Source organism: Patagioenas fasciata, chromosome 26 (assembly GCF_037038585.1).
Source record: "Patagioenas fasciata isolate bPatFas1 chromosome 26, bPatFas1.hap1, whole genome shotgun sequence".
NCBI lineage: Eukaryota > Metazoa > Chordata > Aves > Columbiformes > Columbidae > Patagioenas > Patagioenas fasciata.
The window spans coordinates 5,265,836-5,290,390 of NC_092545.1; the positions used below are offsets into that span (position 1 = coordinate 5,265,836).

The 24,555-nt window shown below is 42.9% G+C and overlaps 1 protein-coding gene across 6 annotated transcripts; it reads right to left on the reverse strand.

Moving 5' to 3' along the window:
* Nucleotides 1-484: 484 nt before the first annotated feature.
* On the reverse strand, nucleotides 485-24,411 carry CDCA2 (cell division cycle associated 2). Of its 6 annotated transcripts, none has more exons than XM_071799302.1 (13): nucleotides 24,195-24,273; nucleotides 23,081-23,673; nucleotides 22,848-22,978; nucleotides 22,170-22,317; nucleotides 21,514-21,713; nucleotides 21,327-21,405; nucleotides 19,910-20,142; nucleotides 19,624-19,711; nucleotides 19,100-19,272; nucleotides 18,562-18,640; nucleotides 18,208-18,260; nucleotides 16,887-17,082; nucleotides 485-584 (listed from the first exon to the last, which is right to left on the reverse strand). In XM_071799302.1, the coding sequence occupies exons 2-12, from the start codon at nucleotides 23,610-23,612 to the stop codon at nucleotides 16,894-16,896; spliced, it is 1,905 nt and encodes a 634-aa protein (XP_071655403.1). In that variant the 5' UTR covers nucleotides 23,613-23,673; nucleotides 24,195-24,273; the 3' UTR covers nucleotides 485-584; nucleotides 16,887-16,893. The 6 variants fall into 6 exon arrangements, with proteins under 6 accessions (XP_071655403.1, XP_071655402.1, XP_065712767.1 ...); XM_071799301.1 differs by lacking the exon at nucleotides 485-584 and adding an exon at nucleotides 12,644-13,600; XM_065856695.2 differs by lacking the exon at nucleotides 485-584 and adding an exon at nucleotides 16,384-16,493.
* Nucleotides 24,412-24,555: the final 144 nt, after the last annotated feature.

Sequence of the window (24,555 nt, forward strand, 5' to 3'; positions counted from 1 at the left end):
CTGGCTCTGACGCTGACAAACTGTTCGGGTCTTGCTCAAATCTGTAACTACTGAACACACTTGTAGCTAAACACTGAAATGGTGCAGGAAAGAAAGATGAAGGTTTCCAGAAATGTCTTCTACTGATCTAAATTTTCTTCTGCTGAAGCTAATAATTGACATGAGGACAATGAAACCCCCGTAATAACAGCCCCATCGGTGCTAATGAAAATGTTTCAACAATGAGTCTCCAAAATAGCCCAGGATCCTTGAAGATCATCCCTAAGAACGTAAATCATCATTACAGGCCAAACTCAATGGACAAATTTCACACCTCATCACAGACGCTGATGATCTGTCAACTTGGACTAGGAAAATATGCACACAACGGTAAAGCAAAGACATCACCGCAGGTCTACAAGAACGGAACTAACTACACTTTAGTTCAAGCTTGACATTTTGATTTTGGTCCTTACCGCAAAAACGTCACGCGTGGAGATGGGTTTTTGCTTCTTCCAAACACAAACTGTCTCGTCTTCTGCAGACAGACACTCAGCAGACAGCAGCGGGCTGCAAACGTCATGCAGACAGGACCAAGATCCATGCTTAGAAACAAAAAAAGGGAAGAAAAATTAATCCAACTTGTTTTAAATGAAGTGCGAACAGTTCAATGACTACAATACCAAACCACTGCTACCCCACTTGGTGCATTTCTAACAGCTTCTCATCAGCAGGCAACAGAAAAACACCAACAGAAGTTCTGCTTTATTCTAGGATGAAGCCCAGAATCCGCACGGGTGGATCTTGATATCTATTTAGAGTCCCATTAATTTTGACGAACAGTAAATGAGACAAAAGAAACAATTTTTGCAGATTAACCCAGAACCTTTTTCTCATGAAGCTGCTCTTGACAAGAATAATTCCAACAGGAGTCCCAATTCAAATGCAGCAATATAGCGATACATAAAAACCCAGGGAAGTTTCACAGACTACACGTTACAGATACCGGCCACGGAATTGGTGGGAATAAAGATCTGATTCTCATAATACTCGGACAACTCATTATTAAAAAATAACAAGTATTCCACTAACTGCATCATTTCTAAGCGACCTCTTTGCACACTTGAGGCTGAAGTAGTTACTGCAGAAAGATCAAGGGTTAAGCTGCACAACAGCACAAGACTTTGAAAGAAATAATAAAAAAAAAAACTTCATCTAATTTTTTTTCCAAATTAAATCAAGAACATTCATAATTAGTTTTTACACCGGAGACATCTAGTGGGAAATGAAAGAACTGAAAGAGCCATAAGCTGCCTTCGCCCTTTCATTAATATTTGCTCCCAAATGCAGGTCAAATAAATCTAACTCACAGTTTGAAATGAGTAGCTTTAAAACTGATGTATTACTTTCTGCTCGGATTTATGCCACCCATTTTGGATAATTACTCCCAATGCTTTTTCCCTATTGTATTCAAAGCTTCTTCATAAGAATGAAACGAAGTTGGGTTCCTTGAGATCTCTTCTGCTTTTAATAACTTCTCATTGCCCTCCACCCCTCCCCATCCTCAAAGATTACTTCCACCTTTGCAATTTAAAGCAACTGGATTTGTGCTGGCGGACACCTTGCACTCATTTATATACGGGTTTTGTTCCCTGCTATGATAAATTTCACTGTCCAGGCACACAGTAAAAGACCATCCTGCCCTGCATCCGGGGCCCTAAACCTGTGAAAACGTACCCATGTGCTTGAGTTTATGCACCGAATAATTTACTGAAGCACATATGTAAGCCCTGTTCTCACAAGATTTATGCACATCAGTAGGGTTACACACAGTGCATAAAGTTAAGCACGTGTTTAAGTCATTATAAAACCAGGCATGGAACAGGCAAAGGGTGAAATGGAAAAGAGATGCACAGAAAGGTGAATTAGCTTGCCCTGTGTCACGGTAGTCAGGTCCACATGGCACAATACAACTGTCCAGAGACACTTGAATTAGTTCTAAAAACTTGCTGTCGCAGGAAGCAGTTTAGTCCCAGTAGCAAACCGCTCTGCTCAGACTAACGTACCGGTTAGGCGGGAGGACTACTTAGTCTGAGCAACGCATCACGCCAGCACCGCTCTATGGCTTTCAGGAGCTGAGCTGAAACATCTATCACTGAGCAGCATCACGTTACGCTCTTTAAGAACACGCAGGTAACACCAGTAGGGATGGAGTATCTTCAGCACTTCTACTTAAGTGTTCTAGTTTTTGCCCATTTGACTGCACCGATATGATGGTAGGGAAGCCGTGCTGCTGAAATCCAGCGCAGGAGCGTGTCTGTGCCTCCGCGCGGCACAACAAACCAAAGGGGAGTACCCACCAACTTCATTCCAATCATTTTGATGTAGAGAGAAACGAAAGTGAGAAGTGGACGACTGTAAGAAAACGCAACACAACTTTGTGCATTGTTCTGGGCATGGTACTACAAACAAGACCAGAAAATGTGTCCTCAGGAGTTCTCTGGGACGAAATAACCACACGAGTCCTTCCCTACAGAGCTGGGAGCGACACTGAGGCCTTCAAAGCTGATCCATTAGAAACTTCTGAGCTGCCATTTCATTACAGACCATCATGGGAAATAAAGCCTTCTCTGCCGCCGCTCCTTTGAGATCTATAGGCTTTTTAGAGGTTTCATAAGTATTGTAAAGTGACAAAAGGCTGTTCCCATTTATTAGTATCTGGCTCCTGCGTATGCAGAGAGTTAAGGACAGGTACATACTACCTGTGGTTTACCGGCTACATTTGAAGTTAACAATTGCATAACATTGGATCAGCTTCTACTTCATTATTTTCACTTCCTAGATATATAGTTGCTTAGTTATAATAAACCTTTTTTTGTAAAACGTTGTTCTTCAAAAGATGTGTACCTGCTTGCTTCCCTCCCCTCAAAGGACCATGTTCTAATCTGAAGTAACAGACCCATTTGCAGCTGGTGATTCACAGCACACATGATGGAGGCCTCCAAAGCTCAAATTCATGTTTAAAATACATTCAAAGCTCAATGTCTTTTTAGCTTATATCTTCATTGACTAAGCACCCCAAAACGCTGCTGTCCTAATTGCAAGGAGACTGAAATGAGACCTCAGATTGAAATTCAAGGAAAATCTGAACGTGGCTTGCTCTGGAAGGAAAGAGCTCGCAGCAGGAGAGACTGAGCCCAAGGGGAGTTAAACCAGGACTGTAACTGGAGCAAAATCCCTGGAGACAAGCCCAGGGACTATTGAGAGATAGCCCAGAGCTCATAGTGGCTGTGGATAATATCTAAGAGTACTTCGCACTGCAGTTTTTTAACTGCCAGGGCAGCAAAACTTCACTGTTCCTCTACAAGCTCCCAACAAGGAACTAAGCCTGGTGAAACCAAGTGAAACTCAAAGCAGGGTAAGGGTAACGCTGCTATAAGAACCGGGGTCCTTGTCTTTTATTTCAGGAGTTATTTAGCCAAGAAAAATCACTTCAAAGAACAGATTTCCTGAAAAGCCAAAGAGCCACACCATTCAGACCACGGAGCAGAGCCATGGTGGGAAGAACACAAGAATTATGACTGTTGTCTAAAACCACAGCTTTGCACACAAAGCAGCACCACAGCCATTTCCCAAGCACAGAGCAGGGTTTGCTCTGAGCCAGCTCCGGGGTGACATCCTGTCCCCCGCACAGCACCCCAATACCACAAGGCTTTCAGCTTCTCCCCTCCTGCCTTCAGGCATCAAGCTACACTCTTTAGGTCACAGAAATAGAGAAAATATAAATAGAAAAAGTAATTTAAGAGGAAAATCCTCCCAGAGAACTTACCATGTGCAAAGTGTCCTGTGTTCAGAGCCAGTGCTGAGGAGGAGACTGAAATCAGGGGGGATGGGCCCAGCCTGCCCACAGGTGACAAATCAGATCACCACGCACCTGTGTCTGGAAGGTGCTCGTGGCCTTGCCATGCCCCTCCTTTGTGGAAAGGCACCCACAATGCCACATAGCCACAAAATTCAGCCAGAAAAAGGAGAAAATGAGAATATAGCGATTTCCTTTCTGTATTTCAGCATATCTGGAGTTACAGCCACTTCTGTTGTGAAAGGGGGAGTTACAAACTTGTGGATTTTTTGAATCTGTTTTGGGTTCATCACAGTCATCTAATCATTATGTCACTGATTCCTATGCGTGTGTATAGATTTCTCTGCATGCATTGCTGGTTAAATCTGTCTGAAAGGGCGGAAGTCAAAGATGTTGCAAGGTTCTCTATGCGTAGTAACTGCTAAATCTTTGAGAAGCTTTGTCTGCAGGGATGTGCTGGTTTAGGAGCGGCTTTCAGCAGCACCCCACAGCGGAAGGGCGCACCCTTGGCAATCACTAACGTTTCATTTCTGCACTTGTTTACTTCTTTGCTTCCCTTCAGCACATCCAGCAAGGAATTGTGAAGGGAAAACTTGTCCTCTCCCAGAATGAGAAGCTCTAGGATATTCGAAACACTATAAAGACAAAACAAAACAAAATGCATTTGCTTACTTCTCTGGAGGGATTAACTGAAGTCCTGCCAGCTAAAAGGAAAAAGCTTGAAGAGCAAGAAGAAGCTACATGGAAGGGAGGATAGGAACATAGACTTCTTCAGGCAAGGAGACTTGTTCCACCTGCTGAAGAAATTAACTCCTCTTTGTTTTGTTTCTTCCTCCTCTACAGTAGAGCTAAAGTCTTGTATTCCTCGTCCCCACCTGCTGGTAGCCGAGAATCACGTTTTCTAGGCTGGATCATAGATGAAAACGCTTAAAATGAAAACCCAAGCTGTATGGTGATGAGGAGAGGGGAGAAATTTGAGAAAGACAGAGTGAGATGTTAAGCACGTTGCTGAAGAACAGCTTTGGCTGCAGCAGGCAAGATGCATGTGGCACTTGGGCTTAATCGTGAGTCAAACTGGCCATTTGCCACAGGCCACTGTGACTTGCAGCTGCCCTGAGTGAAAGCAGGAAATTGCATTTTTGCTATTTATAAACTGTGAGAGTGAAATAACATGAATACTGTACGCCTCTCCCGGTCCCCATCTGTGGGGTTTTAGGTATCTTACATGCCCCAATAGATTGTGCTTCTCAGATCTTACAAGGGCGTTCTCATCATACCAACCCATAGCGTGGTTCAGCATAATTGCACTGTTGTCTTCCATTATATTGAACTAGAGAAATTACCTTCTGGGTCACAGCTCAAGCTAAAATGGTTCTTTTTATTGCAAGTAGTAGGAGCCAGTGCTTTTGGAACATGGTGGCTGTTTTATCTGCGTTGACTTTGTTACCGCATGGCTCGTTGAATGACGGTCAAAACCCTAACAGGGCCACAAGCTTCTTTACAGAGCTTATTTTCTCCTGGCCTTATTCACACTTTGTACCTTCATGTACATCTAAACCACAACAGAAGAATAAAGTCTCAGACAAAGTCAGCCTAACGCGGCAAGGATTATCGCTAAATCAATGCAGTTTGCATGCAGCCTAATGCAAGAATGTTTCAGAAAGAAAATCTATGTGACGCAGCCATATAAACATTGCGGCAATAAAAATGAATGGGGTCACTTCCAGTGCAAATGTGGGGTTACTCCACCAGTTGAAGATTAGTAACATGTATCACTTCATGCTGCAAACAAACACTGAGCTTAGGTTGGTGTTATAGTAAAATGTACACATACAGACCTTGTAGAAGAAGTAGCTCAGGTTGCAAGCAAGACCTTCTGCAGCATTTCTGCTTGTTGCAACTTCCCTGATGGGTCACCTATGTGAGTTTACAACAGAGCACTAACTTAGCCAAGCGAGTTGTTCAAACAGATTACAGCTTGTAAGCTTTCCCCAAGTACAGCACTGGTAACCAGAGACTCTGGTGCTGCACTGCTTACCAGCTGGAAAAGAAATCTACTTGCCACTAGATATTGTGAAATTCAGCTTTCCAGGGCAGGAAAATTCCCCCAGGGATGGGAAAAGCTACAGCTGATGAGCACATCCATAAAAATAATCCAAAGGGCACTCGTGATCGTACCAAGATAATGGCAGGAAATAAAGATTTTGTGCACTGAAGACGCCAGTATATTTAATCAAAATGCTTCTCCAAAGTGGCCTCCTAACTTAAAACTTGTTGTGGCATTTTGGAGCTTCTGAGATCCCTCCTGTCACTGTCACATTTGGTAATCAACCCTGTAACCTGCGTCAGTCTCAAGTCCTTCCATGGCAGATACTTCTTCCCTGTCTACAGGAGGCTTATTAAGACTCACGTCTATAAAGCACCTGGAAAAGGGACAACGCCGTTTCAGAGAGATCCCACAAAATGTGCAAACGTGCCTTCCAAAGCAAGTGAATGGACTACTATCTATTGTAAGCTTAACTCATACTGTTCATAAACGGAGCAAAATAGGAGAAAGGGACGCAGGAAAGGAGTTCCAAAAAGATAATGTTCAATTGTACAAACAGCACAAGCAAAACTCCCTCTCAGTCCCAAAAGTGTCAGCTCATCCAAGCACCATGAGGAGACCCTTCCCAAAATCTGCTCGCGGGCAAGAACCCACCACCTGACTCTGTCCTTTTCATTTGGAAGAAATTCTCCTAAGAGAAGCCTGAAAGGTGTCTCTTTATCTTAGAGAGAGGTGTAAATTCCTCTGACAGCACCCAGTTTCAAATGGTATGGCCGTTTAGTAGAAAAGCTCCAGACAACGTGGGTCCCAGGGCTCTCGAGTGCTGCGTAACAGAGCCATGCAGAGGCCATGAGGCTGTGGCTGAGCATGCCTGATGCACCTTTAACAGGCGACATCAAATTAGGAGTCCGAAAAGAAATTATTACCTCCCTTCACTTAAACATCTATTCTTTCTTAATAAAGTATCTCAGGCATTGAATTTCAGGCTCAGTGTTTTCAGGGATATACGGGTTATTTCCAAGCCGAGCTATTACCAGTGAATGCGGTGACATTAATATGAGTAAATGCAGGAAAAAGGATGAAATAAAACATATCCTATTGAAGGAAATGAGAGCTCCTTAAGAAAGAAAAACACACATAGGAAAGACGTGGGCATATCAGGATACAAATGGGACACTGGGGAGTGCCGGATTCCACAAGCATGATGTTATTGAAGTGTTTGATACCAGAGTAAGCACCTGCAGATATGAATTACATCCTTGTTCAGACCACTAACATCGGAGTACTGACATCTCAGGAAGTGCTTATGTTATATTTCAAATCCCACTGCCAACTGCATAAATATCAAATAAATCAATCATAGATATAAAAGACATTATCTTAAAGACTTTAAAAGGCTGAGCGAGCCACCTCTCTTCTAAAAGTAGCATCACCATTAAATCATTTGGGCTTTTTCAGTCATTCGCACCTGAACGGCAGCAACATTGATGCTGTTGACCAGCAGACACTAAATGCTCCACCTCCATACCCAGAAATAGAATCAGTATAGAAATAGTTAAAACCAGTAATAGCTCAGTGATCATATCAAAGATTTTGCACGCTGTAAATGCACTTTCCTCCTTCAAGAGGTGGGCATCTCATTTTACACATGTGGAAGGGACTTGTGCAATATCAAGAGAGCTCTGGAATGTCAGGAGCAGGACAAGCTCAGGACTAAGAGTCCTTGTAATGTTTATGAGACCATGCGGTCTTTATTTCCAGTGTATTTTGAGAAGGTTTTCCCGACCAAGACAGAAAATGCCATCTAGAAATGAAGCGTTCTTGTGATACAAAGACGTTTTGTCATCTGCATGTATCAGCAAAAAAGACTATTAAAAATAGACTATGAATATAGTTCATCTAATTGTAAGGAAATCTTGCGATTTAACTGGAAGTGGCTGCCTTGAAAAATCCAGATTTGACGCTTCTGCTACATTTTTAAAATGAAAAGTGTGCAAATATCAAAATATAAAACAAATACAGTAAAAACAATTTGAATTGTAATAATTCTGTGAGCTTTAATAAAGATTTTACTAGTGTTGTGGAATTCTGGATTTTAAGAACACTTTTCTATTTAAGAGTTTCCCCATAAGCTCTTCTTAGATTAATTTGTTATTTTTCCTTGCTTGCCATGGGAGTCTTAATTACTATTGCTCCAAATACAGCGACCATCCATCTTCATCAAGCAGGGACTATTTGGCCACACCGCTAAATCATCTGGTGCAATCAGTTTTTAAGAGTTTGTTCTGCAGTGAAAAAATGGCTGAGAAAGGAAGCAAAAGTAAATATATCTTTTTAGGTTTTGTTAACAGCAGCAGGAAGATAAAGTGGCCGTTCTACTGAATATTCATGAGTTCAGAATTCTTAAGCGGAAGTGTATTATGAGCCACATATTCTGGGAGACATGGAAAATAAAGGGTCTGCTGCAAAGGACAATTTCTGCATTGGAATGAGTTTGTGAATTGAAAGCGTTGGGACAAGGGAGGCCCCAGCAGCCCTGGAACTGCCGATGGCTGCAGTTGGCGCTGTCACCGACTTGGCTGCGTTTGTTCTATGGCAGAAATCAAACATCCAAAGGGCTGGTTGCATCAGGGCTCTGGCCAACAGGTCCAAGTGCTGCTCATACAATCGAGCCTTTTTTTCCCCATTAGAATAACACAGTACCACTTGTATGCTCTCATCCGGAACCCACTGCAGCCAGCACGCGTATTTCCACCGATTCCAGTGCGATTCAGAACCGTCTCTCTTCTCACAATCTCGCATTATCTACTGTACAGTTCGTTATGGAACGGTTTCATAACCTGTATGTAGCAATAATATGCACAGTGTAATTAGTGTGCATTTAATATGATTACATAATTTAAATGTTTTGGCAGAAATCTTTTACAACCCTGTGCCAATTTCCAGTCACCAATTTTAGTGCCAGTCCCTCAGCAGCTGGACCAGCTTAATGGTCCTTCTTGTTATGAACAGTTGAAGTCTGCCTGTGACTTCTTTTCTCTAAAAAAACCCCCACTTTTTAGAAAGATTAGATATCAAATAGGAATAGAGAAAGCATCTGTAGGGCTTGGCCTTCTCTTCAGCTTCTTGTGGTTGTGGAGTATCCTACCCTTTGAGTAAGAGAACCAAATTAAATTAAGCTTTTGCTTGGTTTTGTTTTTCTAGGGAGCGACTGAAGGCACCAAACGAAAGATTTGGGATACAAAAAGTCTCTGTTTTCCCATCAAACAAATCTGGGGAGTAGAACATGTTTTGCCCCAAATACTGGTGGGAACATGACTCACAAGTACCAGAGGCGGCTCCTTTCTAATTCAGCTCCATGGTCCAATTCAAGCCACACATGAACCACCAAGTGTCCTGCCCTGGAACGTGTTTGTCCAGGATGTTGTTCTTCTAAGTTGTATTACAGTGGTATGTATCCTCATTTTATATCCTGTAAGGTAAGTGTGTGAATTAAAGATGAACAATTCAAAACTGTCCAAATTCAACTTACACCTGAAACATGCTTTTAGGTCCTTAACCGTCTGCAAAACAAAATGCAGACCTTTGTAGAATTATTATTTGAAAGCTGAGCTGCCGTATTAAAAAAAATAAATTTGAGATCTGCAGTACTAAATTTAAGGAAATATATTTCTCCTTGTTCTGAGATTTTCATACAATATAGGAAATAATATCAAGTGCCTCCATGTTTGATGGGGAACCAGTCCGTCCACAAAGGAAACACAATCCTGCTGCAGCTCAGACGTTGTTCATATGGCTGCTGTCCCATTAATCCACCCTAGTCCCTCCATCCTCTTAGTCTTCCCAGAGGTTCCTCTTACTTTAATCCCCAGCAAAACCCCTACATTCAGAGTTTCCAATGAAGCTTTGATAATTAAGATTTCATTAACAGTTTGCACACAAAACAAACGCATCTTTCTGCAGCGTTACTGTCAGAAATGAGACATTCCATGACCAGAGTTCAGCTCACAAGATACACTGAGAGCGGGGGAAAATGTAATGACAAAAACAAAGAAGGTTCAAGTTTCCTTCAGAAAGTCAAACCACCCCCCTTCCCTCTGTTCAGCTGCAGTAAGGTGAAAGGCTAAATGTGGACAGAATGGTAATATGTAAGCGGTTTCTAAGCTTTCTGGTGGGAATACTTAACAGCATAAGTATGTTTCCCCTGGAGACCTTCTCCACCATTTGGTCCAATTTCTTACTCCAAGAACTGAACCAATTCATGATGTAATGCTCCAGGGAAAACATTCCTCTCGAAAAAGAGTATCTTCCTAGGGAGAAGATTGAAGAAAACATCTTAATATTGTTTAAACAGCTTTTGGCACGGTCATACTAGTTGCGCTCTATTCAATACTGAAAGCAGAAGAAAGGCAGGCTAAAAATATGGAAACGGAAAGTTTTAGGATTTACTTTAAGACTTCTCCTCAGCTACCACCCCAAGTCCCTGGCCTTTGCTGATCCTTGGTGGAATGAGAGAGAAAGAAATATTCAGAAGCAGTTATTTTCTTTGCTAATGGAAGAGGAACAATTTAAGGCTTTGGCTATTCTGTGTGTCAATATGAAACCACATCTCTAATTCTGCCTATAGCCTTAGCATTTTCTTTAACTCTTACATAAAGGTGCCATTCCAAGACACTTAACTCCGCAGATGAGGCTGTGACTGAGGTTTTTTGTGGCCCTATTAAAAATCACAGAATCCCAGAATGTCAGGGATTGGAAGGGCCCTGGAAAGCTCATCCAGTGCAATCCCCCCATGGAGCAGGAACACCCAGCTGAGGTTCCACAGGAAGGGGTCCAGGCGGGTTTGAATGTCTGCAGAGAAGGAGACTCCACAACCTCCCTGGGCAGCCTGGGCCAGGCTCTGCCACCCTCACCATGCTGAAGTTCCTTCTCAAATTTAAGTGGAACCTCCTGTGTTCCAGTTTGAACCCATTGCCCTTTGTCCTATCATTGGTTGTCACCCAGAAGAGCCTGGCTCCATCCTCCTGACACTCCCCCTTTAGATCTCTGTAAACATGAATGAGTCACCCCTCAGTCTCCTCTTCTCCAGCTCCAGAGCCCCAGCTCCCTCAGCCTTTCCTCACATGGGAGATGCTCCGCTCCCTTCAGCATCTTTGTTGGTGTCATCAGCAAACTCATACTCTGTGAACCAACTTGGAATTCTGGTGACTGGCAAGAGTCAGACATCGGTGTATGAAGCACAAGGAAGCATTAGGAAGGCAGAAGCAAGGGCAGAAGGCAGAGCAGAGGGCAGCACCTCCAAACCCGCAGCAGTGGAACACAGCGACGCAGGAAAACTCAGCGAGGTACCACAGGCCTCTGTCTACTGTGAGAAGCAGTGGGAGACAGGCAAAACCAAATGTAAAGTGAACATTTGAGGCTTATATTCCATAGCTTGTATTATGTAATGCTTAACATTAAGATAAGCTACATGTACATTACCTACCTTATATAAACCTCACAAAGCTTTCCTTGCAAAACTCACCATGGGCACTTAGGAATTTTTTTTCCTTCAGAGTAAAATGACCTTTTTATTCATCATTAATATTTGTACCCACACGATTACTTTTTCCTCTATAGCACACACGAGGGTACTCAACATACCCAAGTCACAGTTCAAACATGAGTTCCCTTACAACCTTACTAGATTTGCATTAGTGAATATTATTTAGTACCAAAACTCAGCATTACTGACCTCCTAACCATGGACCTAAGTGCATTTGTTTGTCCAAACATTTGTGTGACATAGGCAGGTTATTTATGACAGTGAAGCGTGGCTTCAGAAGTATCGTCAGGATAACTCCCTTGATTTAATGGATGGTGATATTAGATCCGTATTTTCCAGCCTGATGTTACAGCCGCTGGCAAATAAATGAAAGACAAAGAGCAAGGAAACTGAGTAACAACTTAATTCAAGAACAGCACAAAACCAAACCCAGACCACAGAGGGAATAAAAAGCCCAGGTTTTTGATTCCCAGCTTGTTTCGTTTACTACATCATTACGGCTTTCCAGGAACGATCACTATTTGTTCTTGCAACTTCGGTTCAGACTTTGAGATACCTTGTTTGTAATCTTTAATTATTTAATCACAAATCTACTTAAACATTAAGAGTTTTGCATATTATTTTTTCAAAGGGATTTGTGCTTGCAGGGTGGGATTGTGAGGAATAAAAGGTTTGTTTGCAGGGTGGGCGTCATCCAGACGTGGTGTCTGTTTTGATAGATATAGTTTTAGTCCTTCATTGTTACAACACTTGGAGGCCTATGGGCGTAGGTGGCTAAATTAAATTTATTATTGATAAATATGGTTGCTCTAAAACATGCTGAACAACGTGACCTATCTAGGTTACACCAAGGTCTTCACTGATCTGATTGGCAATGCCGAAAGCCAGCGGTAATCCTGCACCATAAAGAGGGCATTTAACCCGAACTCGAGTGAAGTTGGCAGCCAGTCCAGCGCAGGCTTCTGTCAGGAGGTTTTACTGCTGGTTTGCTGGGTCTTGTGTTTGTAGAATTTTCAGTTTCTTGGTGGACCCTAAACTTTTAAAGCCTTGAATCACAACTATTTATCACCCATCAGGGAGCTACATAAAATGTATTTTCCTTGAGAATGCCTATTCTCATAAAAAAAACTAATTTAAAAAAAAGAAGACAATCAAGATTTGATTTTTTTTTTTAATCTACAATATACCCCAACTTACACGGATTCTTACAACTAAATACTACGAACCACAAAAATTAATGCCACCTGCAAGCTGTAAATATATGTATTATTTAATTTTTTCCCAAGTATTTTCTTTGGCTGCTACATTCAGCCGAACAAGGCCTAAAAATTGTCAAACTAAATTCTTGTTTAAGAGTAGAGCTCTAACTACTGCCAGTTTGAGTGAAACACACATCCAGGTTTAGGGAATATGTCTTGTTTGTTTTGGCTGCAGCGCAGGGTAGAACATTTTCCATCCCATCTGAATGCAGTCAAAAAGGTTTTGAAATATTGCACAATAAAAGCCATTCATTATATCTGTCTCCTCTCCCTTCCAAAAACAAAAATGGCTGACCAGTTCCAAAGCTGCGCAGGGGGCAGGAAAATGGGAGTCAAGGGGTCACTGGAAAGAACCCAAGACTAACACCAGGTTTTTCAGGTTTGAGTTAGAGAATATGTTCCATGCCCTCATTCCCAGCGCACACAGGTTTTTCTTCTCCCCCCTCCAAAGCTTGGTTAAAGTAGTTAATTGCTCTGTTATGCACAATTTACAGGACTTAATTACAAAACTAATACATTAGCCTTCTTGTCTATAAGTCACAGGCCCAACTTCATCTTTTTCCACGGGGACACAGTGAAATTAGACCTTATTTCAAGTTAGAACATTTTGATTTGCACTGTTTACCTCCTGATTTTAAAGAAGTGCTATTTGAAGGAATCCGCAACTACACGTTACAGTTTGTTTTTAGATTTGGTTCCATTGCTTACCTACCTGTTAGCAGCTTGAAAATGAGATTTCTTTCACTGCCCACTCCTGTGTGCTTAAGCTACACTTGGCATACTCCAACGGCTTTTTTCCCCCTCTCTCCATTTCCTTGTACATAGATCTAACAATGCTTTTCTGTTTGCTCTTCGTGCATAGGTCAGTTCATCACTAAAGACTTTCCAGGTCTAACTGAGCTATGGGAGTGCTAGAGGAAGAGTAGAGTACAAACATTTCAGTGCATTTCTAAACAGCAACTGGACTAGATGAACACACAACAGGTAAATTCATATGCGCCACTTCTGTGCTTCACTACCCCCTTCTATTACCCAATTAGTCAGAAGTGAATAGAGAAAAATAAGCTGAAATGCTATGTAATTACTCTTACTTATTAACAACATCATAATCACAGAGTGGCAAAACAATCAGTGTTTCTAGGACCCTCCGCTTGTCCTCTATGTCAGTCAGCACATGATAATTACATGGCAATCTGCTAAATGCAATTATTCAGCAATACACACTTAGTGCTGTTACCACACTTGAAGCCATTTAAAGTCTATACAATACAGCACTTAACGCTAGTGAAGTACCTTTAAATACGACGTAATCTTTATAACAAGTCTCTAAAGAGAGAAGAAGCCTCCCTTTAGAAAAGTAAATGAGAGGTGAAAGAGACTGGCCCACATGATGGGTCTGTTTAGATGCCACTATAATACACAGACTGACGTGGAGCTCAGTACTGCACAAAAAAAGTCAAAATAGCGACTCAAAGGGAAGGCTCCAAATACCCATCTTCACACGGAGACTGCGCAAACTAAAACAACTCAGTCTTACACTGCTGACTTGGTGCATTCTTCTGTCTAATGACTTTGCGAGTAAAGCCTCAGGCTGTATCACAGTGACTAAGCTAACCGCATGTGACAGAACTGTTCAAATCCACTCCGGATAGCGCTGCAATTAACTTGACACCTGTCTGCACTGCACACAATCTACCTTTATTTTAATTCCTACACCCCAACATGGCAATGAAGACAAGGGATCACTTCAGAAAGTGCTTCTATTGATTGAATAGGGATCCTGCTGGTCATTCAACATTAATTCAGCTTTAGAAAGGCAGATCTGAAAATGGAACAGCACCATTCACACTTCCTCTGCAACAGCAAGGGTACCAAGTTGGAGGTGACACTATTTCGGGAGTCCATAGACATACTCTCCCGAGGAAGAGCAGTGAGTCTCGTGAGATCTGGATGTTTCAATACTCAAACCATTTTGCTGGCCTTGCATGAAGAGCTCTGTCCCAGCTTCCCCAGGTTCTTCCCATGCTGAATGGCCCCCAGTGTGCGCAATTCTCCGGATCCCTACTCCAGAACAGATTCTATCTCAGGTCTTAACGATTCAGCAAGTCCCAAATCACCTCTCGCAATCCTAATCTCTAGCAATCAGAAAACACAGCCAGCAGAGACCTCAGGAGGCCATCCAGGCCCTATCCTTACCTCTAGGAAGGATCATATGTCATTCCTGACAGATATTTGTTTAATCTGCTCTTAAAAGCCTCCAGTGATGGAGATTCCACAACTTCCCGAGGCGAAGTATTCCTGTGCTCAACTATCTCTGCTGCTGGGACTTTTTCTTAATGTTTAACAGAGACATTTTTCTATAATTTAAACATTTATTCTTGTCCCGTTCCGTACAGATATGGAGAACAGATTATCACCCCCACTCCCTTACAACAACCTTCTGCATAATTGAAGACTTGTCTCAAGTTCTCTCCAGATTAAGTCCCATTAACTGCAACTTCTTTATTTCTCTGTAGGTTCCAACCTCACCCTCATGCAAACTGCCATCAAGCATCCAGGGAGGTGCCACAGCCCCAAGCCTGACAGGATTCATGAAGCGTTTGGACAAGACTCTCAGATACATGGTGTGAATTTGGGGTTGTCCTGTGCAGGGACAGGAGTAGGACTCGACAATCCTTGTGGGTCACTTCCAACTCGGGACATTCTATGATCTACATATAATTCCTAACAACCCTTCTCAACCAAGCTGTGCTGGGAGGAGAACCCAAGCTTCGTTTTCTTCTCCTTACCCTTGCTCTTCTATTGCTGACTCTACTTACACTTCACATATAAAGTGCACTTAGCCTATCCACTCAAGAAACCTCATGGGAGAACTCCCTTCCAGTGCTGCCGTGATTGATGCCCAGGACAGCAACACCACAAACAGCACATTCTGGGCAGCGTTTCAGATTAAGCCCTCTAGCTAGTTCACCGCCTCTTCCTCCAAGACAACTCTTTACTTGACCTGACTATTCAGGTCTGGTATTCAGTATCCGACACCCACGGTCTCCAAAGGTTTCGCTCACTGCTAGATTTGATGTCTAAACCCTGTTAGGTAAACCCTAACATCTCAGCTGCAACTGCAGTGCTCTGTTCAAGAGCACAATGTGATTTTCAACTAGTCATATCGGCATTCATTGCATAAGCATTTCACTTTTCCAGATTAACCTCAGTGCATTGTTCACTTGCTGTTTTGATTTTTTTTTGAATGATAGAAGGAGCAGCTATTATTAGCTTTAATCTCAAGAAGCCTTAGATTTTAACCTTACCTAATACCTCTTCAAAGATTTTGTACATTACTTTCGAATTCAGTTACAACCATAAAACCTCATGTCAGACTGCCCTCTCCTGGTAAGCCAACACACTGCTGTCACAACAAGGTGCAACCCAAGGAACTGTTGCCATTCTGTTTCCAAATACAACATTTTCATTGTGACACAAAAGCAAGCCCCAAAAATAAAACACCAACGAGACTGTTTTGATAACTTCAGTACTGTTCCTGAAGTAGCATAAGATGAACAGCATTTAAGCGGAGAAGTTTCTTTCAAGTTGCCTTAGGAGTTCTTGCCTTGGGAAAAAATAATGTCTGTAGAGAAAACATGGCATAAAAATGAAACTGTTCTGTTTGCTTTCAAGCTTTATAAAAGCAGCCAAGTACATAAAGTATTTTATTCCGCATCAATTATGTTAAAAACAAGGTCACAGAAGAGATCATTTTCAGCAGAAAGCTATTTCCTTCAAGTTGGCATGGGTACTTCACTAGGGCTGAAACAGAACAGTATGAAAAATGAAAGCAACAGCAAGTGTTGAAGTAACCACCTACAGTCACCACTCTTTATTAATTGCTCAAACTAGAAAAATGAAACCAGTGAGATGACAGGTCAACTAATGAATAACGCACACTGTATTTAATACACATACACTGAAGACTGGAAACGTCCAGAAAGGAAATACAGCTTTATTGTATGATAAATGTTTCATTTTCCTTAGCCAATTTAATGTTTTTAAATTAATGTTATATACAGTAAAGATTTACAAGCTTTTTTTTTTGTTTTGATCTGATCTCCAAGTACAAATTAACCAGAAAATTCATAAGGAAATACAAGTGCGAGGGAGAAGACAACAGCACTTGAGAGAATGTAAGAATCTAATACTAACCTTCACTTCAGAAAATCAGAGAGAGCTGAACACTCATGCTGCGCGTCACTCTCCTTTCCCCACTGGTATACAAAACCTCTGGAATTTCAGGGATAGGTGTGAGACGAGGTTTCTTCGAAGCCATCTCTCTTTCCCCATATAAAGATTTTCTTACTTTTTTCGTTCTTCTTTTCTCATAGCTTGCACGTCTTCTTTTCTGAAAAGATTGAGAAGATTCAATAGAGCACAATGTAATGGTCAAGTACAACAGGAAGAGCTTTTTCCAATACGTGGCAGATAAAACTAACAGCAGAGGCAAGGTAGGCCCACTGATGAACGAGGTGGGTAACAGGAGATACAGAGAAGGCAGTTACTGAATGCCTTCTTGGTCCCTGTCTACTCTGCCAGAGGCTGTCCTGAGGATCCCGTACCGCTGAGGCCCCAGAGGAAGGCAGCACAATGGAGGAGTTTGCCTGCGTTGATGAGGACTGGGTTAGGGAGCAGTCAGGCAATCTGGACATCCATAAATCCATGGGTCCGGATGGGATGCACCCACGGGTGCTGAGGGAGCTGGCTGAGGTCATTGCTGGACCGCTCTCCATCATCTTTGCCAAGTGTTGGGAAACGGGAGAGGTGCCTGAGGACTGGAGGAAAGCAAATGTCACTCCAGTCTTCAAAAAGGGCCAGAGAGAGGACCCAGGTAACTATAGACTGGTCAGACTCACCTCCATCCCTGGGAAACTGATGGAACGGCTTATCCCTGATATGCCTTGAGATCGCACCAAGGATAAGAGGGTCATTAGGGGCAGTCAACACGGCTTCACCAAGGAGAAGTCGTGCTTGACCAACCTCATTGACTTGTATGAGGACATAACAAGATGGATGGATGATGGCAGAGCGGTGGACGTGATCTGCCTTGACTTGAGTGAGGCATTTGACACAGTCTACACAGCATCCTCACAGCTGAACTGAGGGAGTGGGGCCTGGATGAGCGGGCAGTGAGGTGACTGCAAACTGGTTGAAGGGAAGAAGCCAGAGAGTCGTGGGCAATGGGGCAGAGTCCAGTTGAGGCCTGGACCCAGTGCAGCGCCTCAGGGGGCAGTGCTGGGGCCGGGATTATTCAATATATTCATCAATGATTTGGACGAGGGAATAGAGTGACTGTCAGCAAGTTTGCTGGTGACACCAAGCTGGAAGGAGTGGCTGACACTGGAAGCTGTGCTGCCATCAGAGACCTGGACAGTAAAAACTCTTACAGGAGGCATAAAACCCAACAATTCTACCCAAAGAAGTTAAAAAACTTAACCAAAAAGAACTAATCAACATCACTAAAGAAACTTACCTTCCTTCTAGTAGAAGAACAAGTTGTTATCACATCAGATTTGTCAGTTTCTGCTATTGCATATGAAGAAAATAAGAATATGAAGTTAATAAAAATTAACCACATTAGAGGAAATCACCCAAATAAATTCTAACATTATACAGAGCATGTTTAGCCATCTTAGTGTTGAGTAATGTTTTCTGCATGAAGGACTATTAAACACAGCAAGATAAAACAAACTTAAGAGCTTGCCTCACAAAACAGAAGAAAACAAAACTTATTTGTTAACAAAATAATTAGCACTTACACAGCTTTTACAGTTTTCAGATACAGAAAGATGCATTATGTCATGACAAAAACCCAAGATGGGGTTACCTTCTGCATTGTCAACAGGTGAGAGGTCGTCTGCAGCAACACAGAGCTCCACTAACTCTTGAGGAGGCTCACCACATTCCTTGAAACAAAAAGTAGGTATTATAGCAATACATTGTACCAGATATATACTGGAAAACACCCTGTCCATTAGTGTTTGGAACGGCCAGGCAATTGTGGGGTTTTTTTGTTTTCTTTTCCTTAAAGAACATGGCAGCTCATTTGCTATATATGGCAGAAAGAAATAGAGTCTCAAAAGTATATGAATAAGCCAAGGCAATAAAATTTCATGGCCTACTAGTACTCAACCTTAAATGTAGCCCTACAGGTCAAAACCCTATTTAGAATTCACATAGCAAAAGTTCTCAATGCCATCCTAAAGCTTCAAGGAGACTGGATTTTAACGTTTTAGTGAATTCTTTTCAAAAGCAAGCAGACTGGGGAAAAAATTCAACCAAGATTGAGCATTCATAGAGATTAAGAGGCTGTTTCTCTAGCTAAAAACAAAACAAAAAACACACCGAAAAACCCAAGGACTTACATCACTGCAATCGAAGTCAATTCTTTGTAAGCCTGGATGTCGGATGGGTGTTGCTCCTTTGCACAATGGAGTATTTGCAGGCAAAGTTTCGTCAAATATTTCTGGGCTTAGAGCTTCTCCAAAAGTAACTCTTCTCTTCTTTGGCTTTTCGGAGCTCTGTCCTCCAGTTTCCTCTGTTGTAATAAAATACACAGACTGTTTGCTGAACTTGAAACTCTCAGAGCAAAGACTTTTTATGGGTCTTAAAAATCACTCCCCCCAGCCAAACAGCAAAATACCACCTTTACATGTACCATAGATTCAACCAGGATTTTCAGTATAGCTTTACTACACTGTCAAGAATTAAGGAAGAAAGAAAATAGAAGACTAGAAAACATTAATTTCCACTTCACACAGTAGAATGCCACATGTGAGCTGCTTCAGTGGTGGTTACTGCATATCATTCTTCAGATTTAGCAAAGAAGCAAACCATTATAATCCCACAAAATACTCTGCTTATTTAAAAAACAAGAGGCGAATCTGACCTGTTTGCAACGTTTCAAAGGTTTCTGCACAACTGGAGACTGTGAGAGATTCACCTTCTCCTCCATCGACTGCATCGTTCGAGGATTTCTATCAAATTTAAGTGATACAACCATCTATTCAACACCATTTCATTCAAATATTGCCATTGTTCAAAGCAAAAGTGAAAATAATTTTTGTGTAAGCAACATTTATTAACCAGTCCTATTGTTTAAGAAACTGCTTGTTTTCTAAATGCATAAACGTGCATCCTTAGGGTTGTAACTCTGTAGAAGTCAGTGAACCAACCTTTGCATTCTCCGTTAGTTGCTTCACTGGCGTTTTCTTTAATATAGACGGCAGACGGGAGCAACTGTGTCCGTGTTCGTTTGAGGGAACGCTGCCCATTTGCAGTGGTGTGCCAGGTGCCTTGCTGTCATCAAATGCTTCCAGGCTCGGTTCTTCTGCAAAACTAACTTTCTTTCTGCTTAGATCTGACACATTACTTCCAACATCCCCAACGATGTCATCAAAATGGAAATCTTTAGAGCAAGTAGACAGATACGACAATTAAAGACTGAAGTAAAAGCGAGGAGACTTTAGTAATAGCAACATGAAATATAATGTGGAGTGCCTCAGGGATCAGTACTGGGGCCTATATTATTCAACATATTCATCAATGATTTGGATGAGGGAATAGAGTGACTGTCATCAAGTTTGCTGATGACACCAAGCTGGGAGGAGTGGCTGACACTGGAAGCTGTGCTGCCATCCAGAGACCTGGACAGGCTGCAGAGTTGGGCAGGGAAAAATTGCCCTTGTTCTATTTCATTCAAGTGTAGAGTCTTGAATCTGGGCAGGAACAACCCCAGGTTCCAGTGTAAGTTGGGGAATGAGCTATTAGAGAGCAGTGTAGGGGAAAGGGACCTGGGGGTGCTGGGGACAGCAGGGTGACCATGAGCCAGCACTGGGCCCTTGTGGCCAGGAAGGCCAATGGTACCTGGGGTGGGTTAGAAGGGGGTGGTCAGTAGGTCAGAGAGGTTCTCCTGCCCCTCTGCTCTGCCCTGGGGAGACCACACCTGGAATATTGTGTCCAGTTGTGGCCCCTCAGCTCCAGAAGGACAGGGAACTGCTGCAGAGAGTCCAGCGCAGCCACCAAGATGCTGAAGGGAGTGGAGCATCTGCCGTGTGAGGAAAGGCTGAGGGAGCTGGGGCTCTGGAGCTGGAGAAGAGGAGACTGAGGGGGGACTCATTCATGTTTACAGATATCTAAAGGGGGAGTGTCAGGAGGATGGAGCCAGGCTCTTCTCAGTGACAACCAGTGATAGGACAAGGGGTAATGGGTTCAAACTGGAACACAGGAGGTTCCACTTAAGTTTGAGAAGAAACTTGTTCCTGGTGAGGGTGGCAGAGCCTGGCCCAGGCTGCCCAGGGAGGCTGTGGAGTCTCCTTCTCTGCAGACATTCAAACCCGCCTGGACACCTTCCTGTGGAACCTCAGCTGGGTGTTCCTGCTCCATGGGGGGATTGCACTGGATGAGCTTTCCAGGGCCCTTCCAACCCCTGATATTCTGGGATTCTGTACAAAAGTAAAAAGGGAGCATTGCACGAAGGCAATGACATTTTACGTAAGAGTTTCTCTCTCATCCATGTAAACTGGAAAAAAGAAAAGGTATTCTCTAAAGGAAGAACATAGCAAAGATTATAATAGTCATGAATGCTCTTACCATGGTCTGATTCTAAGGTATCTCCAATTTGACCAGCCTTCAATGACTCAATAGGACTGTCTTGCTTACAAACCCGTTCCTAGAGAAAAAGTAACGTGATTATATATACATTTGTAACATCTATTTATACACACGCCCACACAACACATGTTTTCTCCATGTTCTTTGCCCTCACTCATGTAAGTACCTTTGAATCCACAGCAGCAGGGTCAGTGACAGTCACGTTTTGGCATGAAGACAAGATGGTGCAGATCTTGGTATCAGACTTGACGCTGTTGGTCAAACTGTGTCTTAAACTGTCTTTCAAATCAGCTCCACTGCTGTCTGACATGAACTCTTCACTCCACTGATCCAGGTTCTGTTTTGTAAAAGGTGCTTTGTCCTGAGCTGCAACAATTAAAAAGAAAACAAAAATCAAACAACAAACCACAAAGACAAACTTCAGATTTTTCCATGAATGCTCTTTTTGTGTCTCTTCACCAAAAGGATGGTGAGACTGAAAAAGTGAGGTAATTTTCTAGGCAGGAAGAACAAAACACATGACTTTTTAGTTCTGCTTTGAAAATAACATTACCAAATCTTCAAAACAAAGCAAGTTATTATTTTCATATAAAAGTTACTGAGACCACCAGTACTGGAGAAGGAAACATTGTAGTTTTACACTATCATCTTCTCACAGTTTCCACAGCACTGTCCTCTCCTGCTTTTGCAATACTTCCTATTTTCATTAAGGATGTCAACACCACAGTAACATTTATATTAAGTGGTTTTTATATTAAGTGTTTGTAGTTTCATACTTTTGGACCTAAAGCAAATCATTGACCAGAAATGCAATCAACTCACAACAGCCTGTTTCCTGGGAAGCACCAGTCACTTGTGACAGTCCAGAGAAGCCAGTCTCCCCTTCTTCTTCTTCTAATGTAAAAGATGATTGAAAGGCATTTATCTTTTCCTTCAACGATCTGACATTTTCATGTTTAAAAGGACTAACCTGTTAAAACAAAATTAACCTCATGAGACACTTTTTTTCCCCAAGATGACATGCGCTTTATCCCTTTGTATTTGTACTTTGGCATAAAACGAACTCAAACAAATCTTGTATTTAATCTGCTGCAATCTTAGTTGTATGGTAAAAACACGCAAGAAGGAACTGTATCAAGAAATCTGCCTTTCATAATCTGTCCCTCTAGACCACATCCAGAATTCACTTCACTTCGAACTGTCAAAACTTCCATTAGCCAAAAATCAAGCATGGCAACTGCAGAAGAGTAAAGCTTATGTTAAACAAAGATAAAATATACGAGCAGGCTAAATATGGAGAAAAGACTCCAGACTCTACGCCAACAAACCCTCTAACATCCCCTTATTCTCAAGTCAGGTATCCAAGAGAAGCCAACTCAACTAAGGCCATGGTTATTCCTTCTGGTTTCTTCCTGAGATTTGTCTTCTCCTTCTGCCAGTGTATGTTGATTCCTGTGGGGAACCAAACTGACACGTGAGATACCTGAGACAGACTCTCACCTCTGTGAAAGCAGCTTTTTGCCTGTTGATTCTCTGCTGGGCAATGAACTGAATAAGTGTATTATTTTCTGGTGACCCTCGTGCTCCAATGGTTGATCTTCGTCTAAATTTTAATGAAGATGGAGACTTGCCTGAAATAGGGACAGGAGAGGAAAAATAAAAGAACCTGACCTAAGTGAAAGCTGGATTAGGTGGCTTCCAGGTGTCCCTCTGAGAAGTTACTCTGTCCTTACCTATAGATGGTTTAGTAAAACTCTCTTGAGTAATCCCAAATTCACCAATTGTTACAGTTGCAAAATCGATGGGTGTTTTCCTCGCTTTCTCTGCTATTCCCCCACCAGATTTCTCTTCTGCTTTGTCCCTATTAGGTGTCAAGTAGCATTCATCCCCCAAAGAACCAGGTCCACACCTTGCAAAGTTGTCTTTACTGTTCAAAGGCAAGGGAGGTTCACCCAGCACATCCCCTTCTGGTGTCCCAAAACAGCCTTCAGGGACCTGACAGCTGCCAAACCCCTCCTTGTCGTGGTCCGACTCCTTCTCCAGGCGTTTGCTGTATCGCCGGGTGCGTTTCCGCGGCTGTGCCTGGTTCCCATCAGGTAAATTCTCCTTCCTGGATGCCTTGACAGCTTTGGATTTAATCGCTTTGCAAATCTTCTGGTCTCTCGGCAGATCAGGGAAAGAGGCCTCGTCCTTCTCTTCAGCGCATCTACTCTCGTTTGCTTTAAACTCCAAGGGGGCATTTTTACTCATGGATCGTCTGCGCATTGTTAGTGACTTATTTTAAGAAGCATTCAACCAGCCTTGGCTCTCCTGTAATTAGAGACACCTGTCAAAAAGAACAAGAGATTTTAATAGGTATTTGGGAAGAGCAAGAGTTTGTTATCGCTTCAAACTGCTACCAAAGGATTAAGAGCGTGGTGGACAGCCAGCTCTCCAGAAAGCTGCACAGAAAGGCCACAAAGCGCAAGCCCTTTAATGAAAAACGCAATGTAAACCTGCAACGGAAGCGCTTCACGAGTAAGGAAGTACAAGGCTGTGCTTTTATTCTTTATTAAACTTCATGTGTTAAGCACCATCACACTGCAATAGTTTTTCTTTAAACACTGCAGCAAGTATTAGCAGGTTAATAGTAACTGGAAAGCTTTAAGACAGAGCATTTTTCGCAGGGAGCAGCGCCCAACCCCGGTCGTTCCCAGGGCCCAAGGGCCTCCCTGGCCTCACCCCCTCCCCCGGGCGCCCCAATTCCCTCAGCACCACCTCCCAGCGCACCCCAAAGCCCCTCACGGTCCCCACACCCCCTCAGACACCCTTCCAGCGCCCCCATCTCTCCCCACACCCCCATCTTACCGCCAGCCTCCCCGCGTCCCCTCACGCCCGCCCCAGCGCCTCCACAGCGACCGTTGCCGCCTCACGCATTCAAACCGAGCCGCGCTACAACGTATCCCTCCGCGCCGCTCGCCCGCCGCTCGCCCACCCCTCGCACCCACCGGCCACCACGGCCAACGGTGCACGGAAAGAAGCGGCTCACACAGGAGCCGCTCCCAGGCTGCCCCAGTCCCCGGGCGCCGCTCGGGCTTCACGGGGCGGGTAGGGAGGGAGGGACTCTTTGACCTTCTAGGCGCGGAAGGATCACCAACGGTCACTCTCGCACTAAAGTGCAAGTTTGGAAAGAGGAAAAAAAAAGTCCATTCAGGAGCTGCACCCACGT